This window comes from Ochotona curzoniae, unplaced genomic scaffold, assembly GCF_017591425.1.
Source record: "Ochotona curzoniae isolate NIBS_2020 unplaced genomic scaffold, NIBS_Ocur_1.0 contig_4072, whole genome shotgun sequence".
NCBI classification, from domain to species: domain Eukaryota; kingdom Metazoa; phylum Chordata; class Mammalia; order Lagomorpha; family Ochotonidae; genus Ochotona; species Ochotona curzoniae.
The window spans coordinates 8,716-29,318 of NW_024466112.1; the positions used below are offsets into that span (position 1 = coordinate 8,716).

The 20,603-nt window shown below is 45.1% G+C and overlaps 1 protein-coding gene across 1 annotated transcript; it reads right to left on the reverse strand.

The window, feature by feature from the left end:
* Window positions 1-301: 301 nt before the first annotated feature.
* LOC121159190 (SLAM family member 9-like) lies at window positions 302-10,066 on the reverse strand. Its single transcript, XM_040984172.1, has 5 exons — window positions 9,966-10,066; window positions 5,009-5,392; window positions 3,310-3,606; window positions 2,162-2,304; window positions 302-1,599 (listed from the first exon to the last, which is right to left on the reverse strand). Exons 1-5 carry the CDS (start codon window positions 10,036-10,038, stop codon window positions 1,540-1,542), a joined length of 957 nt encoding a protein of 318 aa, XP_040840106.1. The 5' UTR covers window positions 10,039-10,066; the 3' UTR covers window positions 302-1,539.
* Window positions 10,067-20,603: the final 10,537 nt, after the last annotated feature.

Sequence of the window (20,603 nt, forward strand, 5' to 3'; positions counted from 1 at the left end):
GAATTTTTTTAAGGGGTAGGAGAGTGTCCAGCAAAGGGGGTGAAACTATGTTGAAGTGGTTGAAGAGACATCTGCCAGGTCTAGCCATACAGCTCAAAGCTCCTCACAGCCTTGCCAACAGGGGGATTGTTTTCTTTACACCTTTATGTCATTCACCCCATCTGCACGGCTCCCAGCAGAAGAGGCCTAGTCCAGCAGCTGGAATGGGAGGAGCATGGAAGGGTCATTCACCAATCACCAAGTTCCTGCTTGATGTCAGGAGACAATGAATCAACTTCCATAAAGAAATTGGGGCCACAGCCGAGGTAGATTTATGTTTATTTCTCTGTTTTGGGAGACAGAAAATTCCCATGCATTTGTTTACTCCCCACAGACCCAGAGCCCTGGGAAAAGCCAGGATCTAAGGACTAAATCCAGCTCTCCCATGTGGATAACAGGAACATGATTCTTGAGTTGTCTTCCGGAGTCTTCAATGGCAAAAGATGGAATCAGGAGCCCAGAGCCAGGAATTAATTCAGGAACTGGGATATAGGAAGCAGGTGTTCTACTCAGCCTTATATTCACCAGGTCAAATGCCCACCTCCATTGTAACCTTTGCACTGTTATAACCCAGTACGCTCATAAGAGGTACTGGGAAAGCTGAATCATGAAAGAAGAGAGGAGGGTTCCCAAATACTCAAGCTCTGGCAGTCTGATTCTGAAGATCACCACACTTAGAGAACAGCTGTGTGTGTCAAAAAGCCAGTGCTGGGATTTCTCAACAGAAAAGGGACAGTCAAAGGAGCAGGAAGGTGTGGCTCAGAAGGCGCTGGGCTCCTTTTCCTACAGCAAATTCTTGCTTTGCTTCCCAGAGACATTCTTTGAGAAAAGACATCTGAGAAAGGCCAGGTAGGTGGGTTTCAATTGATGAAGAGAGGTTAAGGAAGAGTCACATGAGTACACTAGCTGATGCAAACGCTGTATCCCAGGTACACAAATACAATAGACACCCCCCCAAGCACACTCACACATACACACATACACACTCCTCAGCACCCCCAAGTGAGCCCTATGCAAGATTTGCAAAGAAAGTATCAGACCAGTCCTGTTAGAACCTCAAGCACTCAAAGGGCCTCCGTCACCCTCCAAACCAGGAGCCAGGACCCAGCTCCTTCAGCACAGTCAGCACCTCCACAATATTCCTCTCCCAGAGCTTAAGAACTCATAATGTCTCAGAGTGACTAAGCAGAGACAGTAGAGATTAGCTATACATATGCGCAGGCAGCAACTCCATGGGAAGATGTCTGAGCAAAAGATGTCAGGAATCATGGCAATGCCAGAGGAAGAGACCTCACGAGGCACTTGTGTGGATCCTCAGTGAAAGAGCAGTATGAACACGCAACATGTGCCTGGGGAGTTGTAGACACCAGGTCAGGGTTAGTCAGAGCAGCACAACTGAAGCTAAACAACAGCTGCAGATGAAGGATCTGCACACATCAGCCTTGGAGTGCAGGTGCCCCCGAACTGCCAGTTCTGCTTCCTTCATTCAGATGAATTAGGTTAGGAATCCAACTGTAGATGATCATGGTAGGTTTCTTCCAGATGTTGTTGCTCTCCACCCTGGGGACACAAGACCAAGAGTAAGCAAAGAAGTTAAGGGAAAGACAGGCCCAGACAGAACACATGAAAAGCACCGCATGTGAATTTCACCCAATCATCTAGTACCATAAATGGGCAATTGTAAATTTTCTTTAAAAATGCTTGAATCTATATAAAATATGAGAAAACAGTGAAGACAAATAGCAGAGACCACAATTTAAGAAACTCAAGAGTAATGTATATGCAAGTAAAGTGTATGCAAGTAATGTATATGCAAGTATAGGCAAGGCTGGCCACCATTTCCTACTCTCATGTTACCCTTACCTTCCTAAATCTGCTGCTTCATCGGTTGTGCAGAGTGGATGTCACTATCATCCACCCTGCGGTCCATCTGTAAGGCACAACCTGTCATAACCAGACTAAAGGATGCTGCTATGCCTGGGAAACTCTAATCCTTGCCATGTCATGCATCCCAAGTTCATGACCACCACCAACTCTGCAGTGTCCACTACCTAGCAGCTAACACAGGTGAAGGAACCTAGATTAAAGGGGGGTGTAACTGGGCAGTAAAAGGAAAGGGCACCTTGCCTGTTCCAGTCTCCTTCTTCTTCCCCCAGTGAGTCTTCCAAAAGTAGAGTCCAGCAACCAGGATCAGCAATGCAACCAGAAGAGCTCCCCGAATTAATTGAACAAGGATAAAAATGCTCTGTACATGAAGCTTTGATTCTGTCACACAAAAATTAATAAGTTATAATAATAGGATGAGGGAGGAGGAGGTAGAGGTAACTATTGCCAGAGGGAAGAGGAGAGAAAGCAGGTGAAGTTGGGCAAGACCTAGTTCAGAACTGAAGTGAGAGGAACATGGAAGATTTGGTCCTGATGACCAAGTTCCTGCTTGATCCAGGGAAGCTGAGATTCACAAAACATGGCTCTGGCTCCGGAGAAGCTCATCAACAGATAGACAAAGCTTAGAGGATAGCACTAACTTTCAGGCTGATTATGGATGCCAGAAAGGTATGATTTTTTTTCTTTATTGTTTTCTTCCTCTTTTAGGTTTAGAGACACAGCTCACATGCATTAGTTTAACTCCTAGAGTCTGCTGCCGAAGGCAAGCCGGGAGCTGAAGCTGCAATCCTGGTTTCAGGGTACCAAGTCATTGGATGGATCAATGAAACACCTTTGTGAGAAAACTAGGACACAAACTGTGCTTGGAGCAGGAATTTAAAGAAAGTAAGGGATGAACCCTTCTCTTATGGTGTTCCAGTCTATGGAAGAATCAGATGCATAAATGGGTTTTTACTCCTTCAGTTACTATGCCCATTATCATCTCCTTACAAAAAGTGATACCTTAAAAATCTAATAGAGCAGGACACTTTCAGGCAAACTCCTCAAGCAGTTCATGGTGACATGTGAAAAGTGTGGCCAAAAAAAACAAGGACAGAGGAGCATCTGAACACAGAACCCTTCAAGGATTCACTGAAACTCACACAGAGACCACACAGACACAGGACACAATCTGGTTGCTCTCTCAGAAGATGACCCAAAGTAAAATGAGGATGGGGGATAGAACTGGCAACTGACCTCCCTAAATGGCAGAAATGCTTAAAATCAGCAATAAGTGGCAACTTATTCTCAGAATTCTGTAACGATATAAAAGTAGGTAGTGTTGCTTGACATGATAGAGAAAAGGATGAAACCGTTAGACTCCAGTGCACTATCTGTTATACTCACCTTGAACACAGATGTCACCAAGGTCTAAGGTGGCAGTCTTCTGGTCCACCAGGTTGCTGACCACACAGCTGAGGCTGGCATTGGGCTGACTCATGGGGACACTCACAGCCAGGGTCAAGGAGATGGAGGCTGGTCCCAGTGTCCCTCCATGCTTCAGCTCCCTGTTCAGGCCTGTGCTCTCCCAGGTCACATTCAGGTCCTCGGTGGCATCTGTGACATTGCATTCCAGGGTGATGTTACACCAGCCTGACGTCAAGGATGCTGACTTGGCCATGAGGTGAGGAGCAGGCACTGGCTCTGGGGCAGAGGGAGACAGAAGCATGGGGTCTCAGCTGTGTGCAGTCATCACAGGCCACATACTCTCACCATGACCTCGCTGAAGCCCAGACATTACCCTGTGAGGAAGGCAGAAGAACATCACAGAAAAAAGTTTCCCCAAAGCCAAATGTTGAGCAAATGACAATAGGAACAGTAGCCCAGATTTTACACCCCATTTCTCTAGAGTGAGCAAGTTCCTAAAACTTTTATGAGGGTACAGCAAACACTTGATTCCATCTTCCAGACCCCATGATTTCTAGAAGAGTGGGGTCACTCTAAGAAAGAAGAGACACCTGGGGCTGAAGCTGCCGTGATGCCTTCAACTGCACAGCCCTTGGGAGGCAGAATATGAAGCTGTTTCTGGAAGGCTAGGGAGAGGCCTACGCTCCCCATGCTTGTGGGTGATGTAGTGGTGATGACCTAGGAGAACAGCTCTGAGTGTGGGTAGAACATGTCACTGAGCTTGTGGCACAGACAGGAAGAGAAAAAGCAAATCCTCAAGCCCATCTGTGAAATCACATGAGACCCAAAGTAGTTATTTCAGCTACTGGCTCTGTTGCAGGATATTTCACAAAGAGGAGGGGATTTGACAGAAAAAAAAAAAAGGTGAATACTAGGTTCTTAGGACATATTCCAATGTGAACTTTTCTCCTATACCAGGCAGGGTCTTGAAGGCTGAGTTTCTGGAGTGTGGGGTGAGTCGGTGTGATCTGGTGCTGAGGGAAAGAGAGGGGACTCATAGATCTTACATACATGGGGACTCTACATGTATAGCAGCACAGTGGGCTGAGCGATGTCCAAGTCATCATTCTCAGAACATGTGAAGACACAAAGTTTATGGCAAAGGAAAATGAAGACAGCAAATAAGGAGCCAGCATCATGGCATGGCAGGTCATTAAAAAAATCAGAGGTCAAAGAATGCAAAGTGAGATCTGACCAACCCTGGCAGGTTTACATAAATAAAGGACCATGCCTCAGTTATGGCAGCAGCCTACAGGACAGAGAAAAAAGACAAGAAAGGGATTCTCCTTCACATCCCTACATCACATGGGTATAATACATCTTTGCTCTGTTAAACCAATACTGTAAACAATTTTTTAAAACAAAAAAATGCAGAAATGGTGTAACCTCAGTGCTATTTAAAAAGCTACTATTGTTTCAAAGCTTCCTGTTTCATGTTTACCTCATGCAAATCACTAAACTAATTCTTACCATGAGTGGCTCTCTGCTCTGCTGTCTGCAGGTGGTGACACACTCTATGTTCAGACAGGCAAACACACACTCACAGCAACATCTGATGAAATCTGCACAGCAGGCCTAAGACAGCAAACCTGGACCAACAGCAGGAACTGTGCCAGGGACACACAGAGCTGTCACTTACCATAGACAGAGAGGTGGAAAACCTGATTAAGTGATAATCCTCCTGTGCGCATGGCCGCAGCCCGGTACTGCCCCCTGTCTTGGGGGATCAAACTCTCAATCATAAGGGATGTCATGTTGGGCACATGGACTCTCCCCTTGAACTTGTCCTGAAGGCCAAGCCATTTGGGAGAGTCTGGTCCATTGTTGACTCGCAGGAAGTTTGTGTATGCTGACTCAGGTCCAATGCCCCACGTGATCTCCTCCAGCATCTCTCCTGACTTCAGGACCATGTGGAACCATACAGAATCTCCTCGCATCCCCTTCACAGCAAAGTGCACGCCACCATTATCCATAATCCCAGAGCCTTGAGCTTCAGGACTATTGGCCAAGGTGTGGCTGATGCCTAGGGAATTGGAAATAGGAAATGAGAACATGTTCTCAATAAGTACAAATAAGAGAAGCAAACTTTTTTCTTTTTAATCAAAACCTTCCAAACAGTCCCTTAATTGGCAGCCTTGGGCCAACAGCTGGTGGGGAATATATGAATGCTCTGTGTTATATGCTGTCCATGGGTACAAGTTTGGGGACAATCATGGCCATTGGTCATTAAGTGCTTACTGAACGTAGAACTCAGAGAAGTAGCTTGCTCTTCCCATGAGAGAGGGAGGGCAACTGGACTTGCTAAGAGACAAAATTGGAAACCCCTCCCAAGAGAACACCATCCTGAAGGACTTTGATAGGTAATTTAGGTCAGAAGAGTGTTTGCCTTTCAATCTGTCTATATCATGAGAAGGGTCATCGAGGAAGACGCTGATGTTGCTTCTAACCAGGCAGGAACTCAGTGGGTTGACTGAGTCTTTTAGTAGCTGCCTCTGCCCACTAGCCTAAGGCATACCCTGGTCCACAAACCACCTTGCAGATCAATTTCCCACATAGTATCGGAAGCCTTCTGTCCCTGAGGCCACTCTCATGGACAGAGGGAAAGGCAAACAAAGAAGGTGGAGGAGCTTGAAGATGAAGAATTGTCCTGCTGTGGAGGACAGTGGAAGGGGCCACAATGACAGCTTGGGACCTCCTGCTCTTATAGGAACCCCAAACAGACTCAGTAGCAGTCCACTCCAACATAGATAGTGAGCTGGTGGCCAGAGAGAATAGCCTCACAAGGCTTATCCCTCAACCTAACACAAGATTTTAGCAGCCTTGGCCAGTCTCACACTGTAGTACACATGAAGGAGGGAAACAATCTATTAGAAGGATAATGTAAGGTACATTCAGGACAGACTAACAGTGACATAGATATACTGACTCTCATGATCTGGTAACTATCAAACAGGTCAAACCTAGTCTGAATTTATATAATCCATAGTGGTAACTTTTCATTTGTAATCACTGTGATGGGGTGCAAAAGATTGGTGGCTAGAACCTACTCTTCAAGTCTGATAACACAGAGTTTCAGAACCCGCCCTTCCTACCTTCTAACCCACCATTCAACTGATTTCAATGCATGAAACTGGCTCCAGAACCCCTGCATGCCCCGCCCCTCCTGCCTCCTGCCTCCTGCCTCCTGTGCCATTCAAGTTCATTGACAACATGGAAATGGCTCTAGAGTCTCACAGCACCTGGCTTCCTACTACTTCCCACTACGCTATTTTAGAAAAAAAGAAAAAAAAAAAAACCCCGTCATGGAAACTTTGGGATCAGGCAGCTCTCTTCCTGCCTCCAGAAATGTAGTTAATTGAATGCATGGAAACTTTGTCCTGCATGGTCTCAATCATACTGGAGGATGGTAGCATAAAAACTCCTGACTTCAGCCGCACTGCACAGTTGTTCATGGGTTATCACAGGACTTACTCTTGCTGAGCTTGGAAAATAAAGAATCCTCTAAACATCGTATATTGTATACAGTGTGATCTCTTGCAGTCCACAATAATCATAACAAATTCACATTGGCTTGTACCAAAAAGGCAGGTTCTAGAGAAGTGCAAACTCACTACCAGATAGAAATTACCTTCTTTAGAACAGGACTGGCTACTAACAACGTCTGTGGAAAGGAAGCTATTGATGAATTTAAGAACACTCCTGGAAATAAAGAACAAAGGGTTGCTCCTGATTGATTCCTATAAGCAGTACCAAGGGACCCTATATGCACATTGCTCACATCAAACACATCTGGTGAATATCAGGTACAGTTCAGCTGGCCAGCAGGTGTTTCTCCTGAATGCTCCACTGGCTTTTTAGAGACATTCTCTTCTCACAAGACAGAGTTAAGAACTCACTTAAATTCCCCATGAGATTTCTAAGGGACTAATGTTATCTCAAGCAAATTGAGTCACTGCCTGTAACACCAAATCCCATATGAGCACTAGTTTGAGCCACGACTGCTCTAGTTTCAACCCAGCTCCCTACTAATGTGACTGGGAAAGCAGCAGAGCACCCATATGTGGAAGACCCAGAAGAAGCTGCTGGTTTCTGGCATCAGATCATTCCAGCTCCAGCCATTGCAGCCATTTGAGCAGTTAACCAGTAAGGAAGGTCTCTCTGTCTCATCTCGCTTTCACTCTCTCGCTCTCTCTATTCTCTGTCAGTCTCTCTCCTTATATAAATCTGCATTTCCAATAAATAATCTTAAAAGCAAAAGACATTTGTGAGATAAAGAAAAAAAATAAAAGGAAAAGAACAATGGGTCACTCCAGGCTGTTCCAAATAGTTAAGACTAACAGATCACATGTGTGTACTACCCAAGATAAATGCCCTGGTGGACATCATGCACCTCAGCCCAGCCTAGCAGGAGCTTCTCTTGAATGTTTTGCAGCCTTTTCAGTGGCAGCTTGTTTCCACAATATAGAGTTGAAACTCACTTAAATTCTGGATGAGGTTTGGGTATAGTAGTGTTTATGTGTCCAGGCCTGAAGCTGCAGACTGACTTTCTGTAAGGAGGAAGAGCAATTTCCAGCTCAGGTCCAGGTCAGTAACATAGGAGTCAGGCCGATAGGGGACACCAATTTCATTCCTAGAAGTTTCTCATGACTGAAAATAACACTTTCTATCTTTGCTCTAGTTAAGACATAATAAATTCTAGATTTTTATCTTCCTTCCTCTCTTCCTTCTTTTTTTTCTCCCTGATTCCTCACTTCTCTATTCTCTTTTTCCTTTCCTTCCTTTCTAGCACTCCAACACATGGTGAAACTCCATACAATGTAGTGTGTTCTTGTGTCCAACAACACTGCAAAAATGGGAGGGGTCTACATTTGCCTAGTAAGGGTCCATCCCTTCCTAAGATCAGGCTATCTGCTTAATCACAAAGTCATCCTTATTAAGCATCTCTAATCCATAACTCCAAATAATTCTCTATACGTTCAGATAGTAATTAAATTTTAAAACCAAAATCCCTGTATCTGGCATGTGGCACAGCAGTGTAAGCTGCCATTTGGGATGCCAACTCCCCATACTAGAGTGCCATTTCCATCACTGCCTGCTCCACTTCCCATATGATGCCCTGCTGATCCACCTGGGAAGGGACTGAAACATGATCCAAGTGTCTGGGGCCATGTGCATCGTGGGAGACCAGAATGGGTCAGAGGCTGCTAGTTTCCACCGTGCCATAGCTCTGGCTGATGCAACTATTTGGGGAGTGAATCAGTGGCTGGAACCCCTTCTCATCTCTGTGTCTCTTCCTCCTACATCACTGTGTCTTATGAATCAGTAAAGGTAATGTTTTTACAGAAAATATTAATCAAAGCTCAGAGCTATAAAAGCTTCCTCAAAGTTTATACTTAAGATGGCTGTTTTCTCTTTAGTTTTGATGTAATTTCCTGACACTCACAAAGCTCACATCATATACATGTTGTCAATGTCATTTGCAACCCTAACCGGGATGGACCTTCTCTCGGTTCCCTTTGGGCTTCACTCCCAGTCGTCTCTGCTTTCACGTGTCCATTGTGACCATCCCATTTCCACATTGTCCCTGAGTCCATGTTCACCATTTGATGTTTCTTTCTCCATTTTCAACACATTCGTCAGCACATGGGTGTAGAGACTTTACATCTTGGAGGTTGCTTCTGCTTTTATAAAGTTGAACAACTCATAGCATATACTTTCATGCATCTTGTTAACAAAATTCACTAGCCTCACATTTAAGAAGTTGGAGCCCTCCCGAGATGACTGGTAACTTTGTTTCTTGTACCCCACAGTACCTGTGGAATTAAATCACTGCGCAAGTTCAGTCATGCCCCTGGATGGGCCTCCTGTGTCCCAGAGTTTTACATGATGGCACACATGATACAGTCTACTTTGAATGTGGACCCTGGATCATTATTGCACTACATAGTGGGGAAAGAGGTAGCTCCCAGGGAACTGAAGGACACCATAATCCTATACCTTGCAACCAAAGAAATATTTTTCAGCACTTCCAAGTAAAACATACACTGAAACAGGAAACAAACTGGGTGAGCAGCTGTAAAGAAAGCCTGAAACCTCCAGGTGCCCTCCTATCCCCACCAGGATGAGCTGTTGGGGGCAGAGCCCAAACTGTCAATGCCAGAGGCTCCTCCTCCAATTCCCACACAGGACAGCTACAGAGACTCTCTGAAACCCTGAGTTCAGTCTGGGGGCCCTCCACAAGCCTTTCCCCCAGGAGCAGCATTCCTAGTCAGTCTCAGGCCCTCTTGGCATATGACTCCAACTGTGTTTCGCCATATAAAAACAGGAGGTCCCGTGGTCTGGAAGAAGGTCCCCTTTGAAGCCCAAGGCACAGGCTCCATGGCCGCACCTCGACACCAGGCCCCCACCAAATGCCATCTCCCTCTTTCCCATTTATGTCCATCCTGGCCCAGATGAATGTGATGTATTTGTCACTTTCTACACTAAGTTCTCTTCTTGTTCCCCGCACTACAGGTCCCAAAAGCCCTGCAGTATTCAAGAGCCCAAGTCAACCCAGCCCTCCCATAGCCCTCCCTTCCATGCAGCCCAACACTCACTGAGGAGGGGGCTGAGGTACACCAGGAGCCCCAAGGTCCAGTGGAGAACAGGGACTCCTAAGCAGGGCCCCATGGCAGATCTGGCCCGCTGCAGCTAAAGAGGAAGAATCAGAAAAAGGACACGGCAAAGAAACAGGAAAAACTGTGTTCACAGAAACCATTTGCTCTTCCGCAACCAAGGGGTGGAGCCCAGGAAGGTAGAGTGACAGACCTTGCAGGACCCAGCAGGATGGAGGCAAACCAAAGGTCAGTATGCACTGACTTGGGCCCACCACATGCCGACCTCTGCTACAACTCCCTCCCTGCACATGCAGCCAGCGTTGTTCTCACACACATAAATCCCATCTACCCTCTATCCTTACATCCTTCCTGACATCCTACCTCACTTAAAGAAATCTAAGTCCTCCCTTTGTCCAGCATATCCATTGCCTGCATCTACCCACATGTGGGCATGTGGCAATCATTCTGCTTATCAGATCAACTTGAAATGTTGTAGTTCTCTGTTCAAAGAACTGATGTGTAGAAGCCTAATGTCACATCACATTACCTGCCTCATTCACCTCTTTTCACATCCTGAAGTACGTATTGCATCATCTCACTGCATCACAAGAGGACAAGCTTAGTACAGTACAATATTTAAAGATAAAACATTCACAAAAAATGTATTATACTGCATTGCAATACTTTTTTTAATTTAATTATTTTCAGTCCCTTCCTGGACCTAATTTAGAAATTAAACTCTCTCATATATTCATATGCAAAGGAAAACAGAGCATACACTTATATGGGGTTTGACTGTATCTGTAATTCCACATATCAACAGGGAGTGGATAACACAGGTAGGAGTTAGTAATATTATGAGCACATTCACAATGAAAATCTGTAGGTATTTAAAATCTGAATTAAATAGATCAATATAAGCTAAAGAGAATATAAAAAGAAGAAAATGAATTAAGTACAGATTACACTGAGGTTTTATTACCAGAACAAATGGAAAGATAGTGGAATGGGAAGCTCTGTAGGAAGCACTTTAACTAGATGCATTTTGAACATGACAACTTGGACATGCCTATTACACATCCTAAGTAAATGATTGTCTATTCAAAATGTGCAGCCCAGAAAAAGGATCCAAGCCAGAAACTTCAGAGGATCCATCACAGTAGTTTGTGACTCTGAGATGACACACATCGGTATATGCTTATAGATGCCATTATACAGCAACACCAACTAAGCAACTTTAATACTACTAATTATTATTATTCTATATGTCTAGAAGTTACCGTTCTTTATAAATATAATTGGAATAAAACAAATGTGGCTTAAAGTCACTTTGGCCCTTTTGGAGATATTACAAAGGAGCCCACTTCATGCTGCTGCTAGAATTTGGAGGTTTGCAATTGTTGCATTGTTGGATGTCGCATTGCTGGATGTCAATGAGGGCCTTTCCAGGCTGCTGCCTGAGACCACTCTTCTGTAAGTTCCAAATACCCATCCTGCCTCCCTTACCTCCTTACTCAGGATGCAGAGCCCAGCTCCTCAAGCACAGTCAGCACCTCTACAATGTACACACATCAGAGTTCATGTCGTTGTCCCACAGCGATGGACTTGCTGATGCACAGAGCTGATAATAACACGCGTGGACTCTGACTGATGGTCAAAAGCAAAAGTTTATTAGGGGCATCAGACTTTATACACTGAGGGTCATATGGGATAAGGGAGGAAGTATTGAGCTTATCAACAAAACCCATCAACTGTTTCTATACTTTTGTTTGGAACTCCTTTTGTCTTGTTTATTCCACCAAGTATTCTCATATACATACTGCCCACTCAACTCTTCTTATACAAATGATATCCATCAGGCATACAAAAGGTAGCCATTTGGTTGTTCGCATGCAAATATTATCCAATCAACTGTAATCCTGTGCTCACTGACCTTCTAGTGTCACAATGTCCTCCTACAATCACCAATACCCACATCAATGACCCAGCAGAGGCAGTGAGGATTAGCATTGTTCATGGACAGGCAGGTCCTCTGTGGGAAGGCATCTGGAGTCCTAGCAACACCAGGGGAAGAGCCCTCAATATGCAGGCATGACGGTCCTGAGAGGGCAGCTTGGGAATGGCAGAAGGGAGAGAGAGGCTTTGACAGCTTAAGGAGCTGTGGCCATCAGCTCCAGTTAAGGCAGATCAGGACAGCTAGGCTTGGACAAGAGTGAGAAAAGCAAGGGGCCTATAGTCAACAGGCTCAGAATAGAGATGGCCAGCAGTGCTAAAATCTATTTCTGACATTTGAATTATCATATTGGCCCAGCCTGGGTTATGGACCTTGCTATGGACTGTAAGGTTAGGCTCCTTGTTGCTGACCTCCACACTGGGAGTGCCAGACAGAGGGTAATTACAGCAGTGAAGGGATGGAGAAGTCTCAAAGCAACCTCACAGAGAAAATAGCAACTGATATGACTGTGAATTTACTCAAAGCATTAGGTAGCAATTATGAATTCTCTTAGTTGAAACTACTAGAATTGCTGACTGTGAAAATAGGTGGAAATGCTTAAGAAACCCAGAAGTAGGACTTCAAGACAGATAAATGTCCAGCTCTCATATTGTCCTGCTTCTTGAATTAATAAGGAAAGAATGACGCAGGAGAGAAGCTACAGTGGTCATTGCCAGGAGGAGACTAAAAGAGGAAACAGGTGTAGAAGTTGGAAGGGACCTAGTTCAGCAGCTGGCATGGGAGGAACATGGAAGAGTCATTCACTGATCAAGTTCCTGCTGAAGCCAGGGAAGATGAGACACAATGCCTGGCTTCACCCATGGAAAAGTTAATCACTGGGGATACAATGCTGGGAAAAATAAAAATGCTTCCAGACAGAGATTCTGGATGAAACCAATGTATATTTGTTTTCATTTGTTTCAAGAGACAGTTCCTATGCATTGGTTTACTCTGCAGAGACCCACAATCCTGGGCAAAGCCAGGAACTGAGAACTCAATCCAGGTCTCCCATGTGGGTAACAAGGAGGAAATGACTCTTTATTGATCACCTGTGTCTTCCAGGGTCTAAATTGGCAGAAAATGGAATCAGCAGCCCAGAGTCAGGAATTGAATCCAAGAATTCAGGTATGCATAAGAACAATAACCAGATTTGTAACCACTAGGCCAAATGCTTACCTCTGCTATAACTTTTGTACCTTGGTCAATGTCTTCAAGGACAGCTTTTTAGAGAAGACATTCAAGGTACCAGTCATTGACTATTCAATGAAACATCTGTTGTGAGCAAATTTCAACAAGAGGCCGTGTTTAGAGTAGAAATTCAAAGGAGAAAAAGGCAACACTTCCTCATGAAGGTACGCTAGTCTATGGACAATTGAATTCCAATAATGAGGGAGTCACTGGGGATCACAATCTAAGACAACATTGCTAAGCAAAACCATGTGATTTGCTTCTCAAAAGATGATTCAGATCCTTCATGAAAGGTGGATTATGGGAGGCAGGCATCCATGAATGGAAGAATCTTAAAAGCAGAGATGAACTGGATGTAACTTCCAAATATCTATAGCAAGTAACTAAATAGAGAGGGTGTTACAATAGGTCAGAGAGAAAAGCAAGATATCCTCCGATTGCAGTACAATGTTAAACTCACCTAGGAAACAGGTATCACCAATATCTAAGTTAGCAGTTTTGTGGCCCACCTGATTGTTGATCATGCAGGTCAGGCTGGCTTCCAGCTGACTCATGGGAAGACACACATCCAGGGTCTAGGAGGTGGGGGTTAACCAGTTGGCCCTCCCTGCTTCAGCCCTGCAAGGGACCACTGTATTCCCCAGGTCACATTCAGGTACTCAGTGGTCCATACGGCCCTGCATCTAAGATGACATGGCACCATCCTGACCTTAAGGATGGTGACTTGACCAGGAGCTTAGGAGCAGACACTGGCTCTAGAGCAGAGGGAGACAGGAGCATGGGGACTCAACTGTGTGCAGTCATTGCAAGCCATGTATTCTCACCATGATCTCACTGAAGAACAGACACTGTCCTGTGAGGAAGGTGAGAGCACAGCAAAGACAAAACACAATTGCCTCAAAGCCAAATATTGAGCAAATGACATTAGGGATGGCAGCCATTGAGTTCACATTCAGGTTTCATTGGAGCTAGCAAGTCTAAAATTTCCAGGGGACAGTGAAACTGGATTCCACCTTCAAGGGCCCATGGTTTCTAGGAGAGTGGGATCTCTCCACCAAGGAGACACTTGGGGCAGAAACTGACATGAAGGCTGGGAAAACACAGCCCTTTTGAGAAAGGACAATAACAGGGCAACGTTGGTAGGCCAGGGAAAGGCCCAGTTTTTCCCCATTTGTGACTGTTGCAATAGTGCTGACCAGAGCAATCGCTCCAATGTGGGTGGTAATGTGAAACTGAGCTTGTGGTACAGACAGGAAAAGAATTAACAGATTCTCAAGCCCCTCTCACAAGACACATGGAACTCAAAGTTGCAAAAGTCACTGTCCCTGTGACAGTGTTTCCCTACACATAGAGGAACTAGGACAGAAAGTGTGGGTAGAATGGCTTTGCCAGAAAATCATCCAGTGTGAACTCTCTCCTACATCATCCAAGGCTTTGAGAGAGCTTAGTTTCTGGGGGTGGAGTGAGTGAGGGGCAAGCTGGGGCTGAGGGAAGGAGAGTGGACAGGAAGTCCTTGGGTTGAGGTGAATTCCTCACATGTTGGCAACATAGTGACATGAATGACATGTAAGTCATCACCCTCAGAAGGTTTGATTATGAGAGGATATGTGGAATTGTTGAATAAGGTAGCACATAGATTTAAGTCTGTTGAACTCCTATGGTGCACACAGATCCTGCTAGTGAGCACAAGAGCTGGGGCTGGGAGAAGGCTAAGCAGGCTGGGTTGCAGCCCCACTGGCACATGTGTGAGCCAGTTCTGAGACCTTCAATGCAGTGTCAGTCCATTGCACATACTGGCATGAGTGTGAGCCAGGCCAAATTGGACCACAACACCTGCTGCTTCACATAAGGGCTGGGGTAGACAAAGTTGGGGTGAGTTAGGATGCAGCTGTGCTAGTGATTGCCGAGTCTGGGAATGAGCTATCTCAGACTGGGCTATAGCACCTGATGGCACAGCTAAGAGCTGGACTCAGTGAGCCTGATAAGGGAACTTCGAGGACTACCTTGCTGGGCTGCCACTTCCACTGGTGAGCATAAAAGCTGGGACTGGGGATAGGCCAGTCTAGCAGTGGACCAGGCTGGGTTAAGCTGTTGCATCTGCTGGCAAGCATGGCAGCCAGAATGGGTGTGGGCCAGCCAATCTAGGACATAGCACGAGCCAGCAAGTGCCCAGGTAACCTCACATCCAGGGCTGGGAACATGTCTGAGAGAGGAACTGGCCATCCCCTGCTGGGCTGTACCTACCACTGATAAGCATGAGAACCAGGGCTGATGGTGGCCCAGGCTAGACAAGGAAGCAACACATGTTGGCATGCATGTGGGCCATGTCTTGGGGAAGATCAGGCTGAGCTAAGCTTCAGCACCCACAGGTGTGCGTAAGATTCAGCTGCAATGTTGGCTGGGCTTGGCTAGATGGCAGCAGAAGCTGGCACATACAAAACAGATCTAGAGGTGGACCTGGTGGAGGTCTCGGGGATCATACCTGTGGCTGCAGAAACCACTGGTATGAGTTTTTACTGGATCTGTGGCACGTTGGCTGGGCTGAGACTTAGCATTCATTGGTTTGCGTGAGATATGAGCCTTAAATGGAACTGACCAGGCAGTTGCATCCACCAGAATGTGCCTTGGCTGGTGCTGGTGACAGACAAAATCTAAACCTCTACTGGTTGGCACACACAAGGGTCAAATCTGAGGTCACCGGTAAGGTGAGGTTTCTTGGGAAATCCACTGACTAGGCTGCTGAACTCAGATCCTGGTTGCAAGGAGAATCACAGGATGTATAATCCCACCTTGGATTGCATGTATCAGGACTGGGCATCCTCAATTGCTGATGCATGTGCAGTAGATAGCATGTCCAGTTGCATGTGAAGGACATGATGGCCTGCTCATCTAAGCCAGCAGGTGGCATTAACTGCCACATCAGAGGATGGAAAGCAAAACAGGTTGAACAATTTTCCTGACCAAACTTTGCAGCATGTGTCTGGGTCTGTGGATGCACTAAGATGGACTTTGTCAACCAGTAGACATTAGAAAGGTTTTCTCAACCCTGGAGCAATAAACTGACTATGTCTCATGGATATGAAAACCATTCAAGTAACACTCTCTTCACACTCTTCCCCACATCAGGGTCTCTAAGGAATTATCAAACGGCCATCCCCTATCCCAGGGTGCTGATGCAGTTTGACAGCAAGGAGTCACCCTCTTCCCCTCCTTCCCTGCATATACAGGAAGGAAAAAAACAAATAGACCGAAACATGTGTCCCACTCACATCGCTGATAATTGACCTGTAATCAGAGGCTCACACAGGCATACATCCCTCTCAACTATGGAAGCATTTCTTACACTAACATCTTACTAGCACCCACAGAAAGCACCCAGAGGAAACTCGTGGACCCTAGCATCAGATCAGATTATCTCAGCTCCAGCTATTGTAGCTACTTGGAGAGTGAACCAGAGGATGAAATATCTGTAGGCGTGTCACTCCTTCTCTCTGTAATTCTGCCTTTCAAATTAAAACAAAAGATTAAATGTAGTAATATAAAGAAGGGCCCATCACAATGGCTCAACTGGCTTATCCTCCCCCTTGTAAGTGCCAGAATCCCATATGGACACTGGTACATGTTCCGGCTGTCCCATCCAACTTCTTACCTGTAACCTGAGAAAGCAGTGAAAGATAGCCCAAGTGCCTAGTACTCTGTACCCATGTAGGAGACCTGGGTAAATCTCCTGGCTGCTGGCTTCAGATAGGCTCAACTCAGCGTGGCAGCCATTTATGGAGTGAACCAGCTAATGAAATATCTTTATCTTTCCTTCTCTCCAAAAATCTCATCTGCCTGTCCAATAATACACAGCATTTTCATTTAAGAATAAAAAGTTAACTTTCTGCCAAGATCAAGAACAAAACAAAGGTGTGTGCAAACAACAATCATACTGTACTCTGAATTCCAACCAGAACAATTAAGAAAAATAACAAAATCTACTTGGCTTGGATAGGGGAAAAAACTGTCTCAGGGTAGGCATTGTAACATAGCCTCAGCTGTGGTCATTTTGGCCATTGTAGTGAACCAGCAGATGCAAAATGCCTCTGTCTCTTTCTCTGTCTCTTTCTCTCTTTTCCTATAAACACTGCCTCTCAAATGAATAAATGTTTTTGAGTTAAAGACTAAAATTGTTGGGCCCAACACGATAGCATAGTGCTTAAGGTCCTCGCCTTGCACGTGCCGAGATCCCATATGGTTGCCGGTTCTAATCCCGGCAGCTCCAATTCCCATCCAGCTCCCTGCTTGTGGCCTGGGAAAGCAGTGGAGGATGGCCCAACGCTTTGGGATCCTGCAGTCACATGGGAGACCTGGAGGAGGTTCCTGGCTCCTGAATCCAGATCGGCACAGCACCAGCTGTTGTGGCCACTTGGGGCATAAATCATCAGATGGAAGATCTCCCTCTCTATCTCTCCTCCTCTACATATATCTGACTTTGTAATAAAATAAATAAATCTTTAAAAAAAAGAGATAAGAAAGCAATCCTGCTATAATAGACAAAACATTACCCAGCAAATTTAACAAGAGAAGTCCACCAGTAGAGCACCCAAAAATGCAAAATGTTAGTGTAAGAAATGAAATAGAACCTAAACAAAAGAAAAATGTGACATATTGTGGATTAGAAATATAATACTGCTAATATGGCAACATTTCCCAAACTTTTGCATCACTTCATGCAAATTCTACCCAATTTCAGATGAATTTTTTTTGCAGGAACAGGCAAAACAACCCAAAACTCATACCAAAACACAAAAGCTGTGAAATAGCCAAAAATAATCATGAAAAAGAGGAACAAAAACAGAAGACATCTGCATCATGGTTTCAATACATGCTACAAAACTGAAATGACCAAGTCATTATAGTGCTGACCTGGGAGAAGACAGTGGACTAAAACCAAAATCCAGAAATAAGCCCTCACATAAGGGTCAATTGACTTTCTTTTTTTTAATATTATTATTTTCTGTGATACAGTTCCATAGGCTCAGTGATTTCTCTTCCCTCCCTTTCAGGTCACAAGCAGGGAGCTGGATAGGAAGTGGAGCTGCCAGGATTAGAACCGGCGACCATGTGAGATCTCGGCACGTTCAAGGCAAGGAATTTAGCCACTAGGCCACAGCGCCGGGCCCTTCCCTCCCTCTCAATACCCCTTTCTCCCAACACAACTAATTTCTCCTACATTATTGTAATACTATAGTCCTTCAACAACAGTCACAAATCCATCTTTCTACTACTTAAGTATGTCCTGACATACTTATAGGTATGAACTATGTTAGAAAGTCTGGCATCATATTGTCAAGATATATTTGACAGTTTCGTTGGGAGTCCATCTTTTATTTGGGAGTAGAGATGCCTGCTACAATGTATCTTCACTTCTTGGTATGCTAGTCTCCATTGTACATCTCCTCTGGAGTATAAGTACATATAGACTTTCTCTCTTTCTCTCCTTCATCTGCCTTTAAAATAAACAGATACATCTTTAAGAGAGAGAAGAGAGAATACAGGCTTTAGGATCTGACTACCACACTGAATTCCACATTTGGCATTTATTAGCTATTTATTTATCTGCAAGTTCAGACTATTATTTATTTATTAAATAAATAATTTAATTAGACTACAGTTTCCTGGGAACAATAGTGGTATTTACATGTGAAGATCTCTACCTTATACTTGCTTTTTCCACCAGTTTGTCTGTAGCTCAAAGCTCCTAAAAATGCACCCTGCTGCACATCCCTCATAGTGCAATGGAGAGAATCAGAGGAGGGAGGAGAGAGGACACAAGGAGGAGAGTGCAGGATTTTATTCACCCATTTTATTGGGGGTTGGGAAGGAGAAAATCAAAAATTGAGAGGGAAGAGAGAGATAGAAATTACCATTCATTAGTTCTCTCTCCTAAATACATGCAACAGACAGAGTTAAGCCTGGAATAAGAAATCTGGGTTTCCCATAGGGATGGCAAACCTGAGTACGAGTCATCACTTGCTGCCCCCAAGGTGTGCATTCGCAGGACGCTGGATCTGAAGCAGAGGAGCCACAACCAGACCCAGGCACTCCAAGGTGGGCCAGAGTGTCTCAACTGACCATATAACTACTGTTGGTGCGCTTTTAATTGGAGTTGGGAAGCAGTCAAGACTGACCCTACTAATAGAATGACATTTGGACAAAACCAAAATACCCTCAAGAAACAAGACATGCAGAACCTGGAGAAAGAAAATTCCATCCAGAAGAAAAGGTTTTGAGGCAGGAGCAACCCTGGAAAATTAAAGGATCAAGGGAGGTGTGAGACATGAGATATGATACAGGGCCTGGCAGGTGAAAAGGAAGCCATAGTAAACTTCAGAATAAAGAGTGGCATGAAGTAACTTCAATTTTGAAAGATCCTAGGGGTACTATTTTTATAATAAGTATAAACTCTCAGAACAACAACAGGAGTCTATGAGGCTGCTGTAATTGTGTTGGAGAGTAACAGTGGTTGTACTGAATCAAGGTGGTGATGAGCACAGTGGTCACCCTTTATCTGCCATTTCAGTTACCCTAACAAGCCATGGTCTGAAAATACTACATGGAAAACTTCAAAATGGACTATTCATCACTTTCTTTTCTTTTTTCCTCTATTTTGACAATCTTTACATATTTAATTGGGGTAAAAAAAAAGGTTCAAGGCCTAAAGGGGGATATAGAGCAAGAAGCCCCACCCAGTTTCCCACCCACCCTAAGTCCCGGATGTGGGGCATGCTCTGAGATACTCGATCAAGTGGTTCCAATAGTTCACCATTCATGGGTCGCTGCCAGTCTCGCCACTCCAAGCACAATGTGGTCGTTGAAGAGTCCATTGATTGACACAGTCCCTTCTAGAGTCTCCATTTGCCCAGTTTTTTGCTGCCAACAGATAGCTGAGGTTGTTGCTTGACTTGTTCTGTCTTTTCTTGGTTAGGACTCTGAGTCCGCTGTCTCTACTGGGGAGATCCTCAAAGAAATTTTGAGGTATTCCCAGTCCAGATTCCTGCGTGTTCCAGCAAGCATAGGGCCCGGCACAGTCCATTGCCCCGATCAGCTGGTGGTTGCAGTTGCTGGGTCGGTTCTGTCTCCACCCGTGTCCTCTTGTAGTCCGGCCTGGTTCCGCCCTGGACACACTTGGCCCTCACACATACCAGTAGGAGCTGCAGCCCAGTCAGGGCGGCCCACAGTAACCCCAACCAGGCCCACCCCCTACCCTGGCTTGCCAGTATGTATGGCATACTAGTCCAGTCTGTCCCAAATACCCTTCTGTTCATATACTTGCCAACGGGTGTTGCAACCTACTTCCATCCAACCATCTCATCCAACCGGCCCTAACAGATGTTGTTGGGTGTCTGTTTAGCCACCCCAGCCCCTGTCCTAGTTCCCATGCCCTCCCGTGGAAGGTGATGACCCAAGAGGGA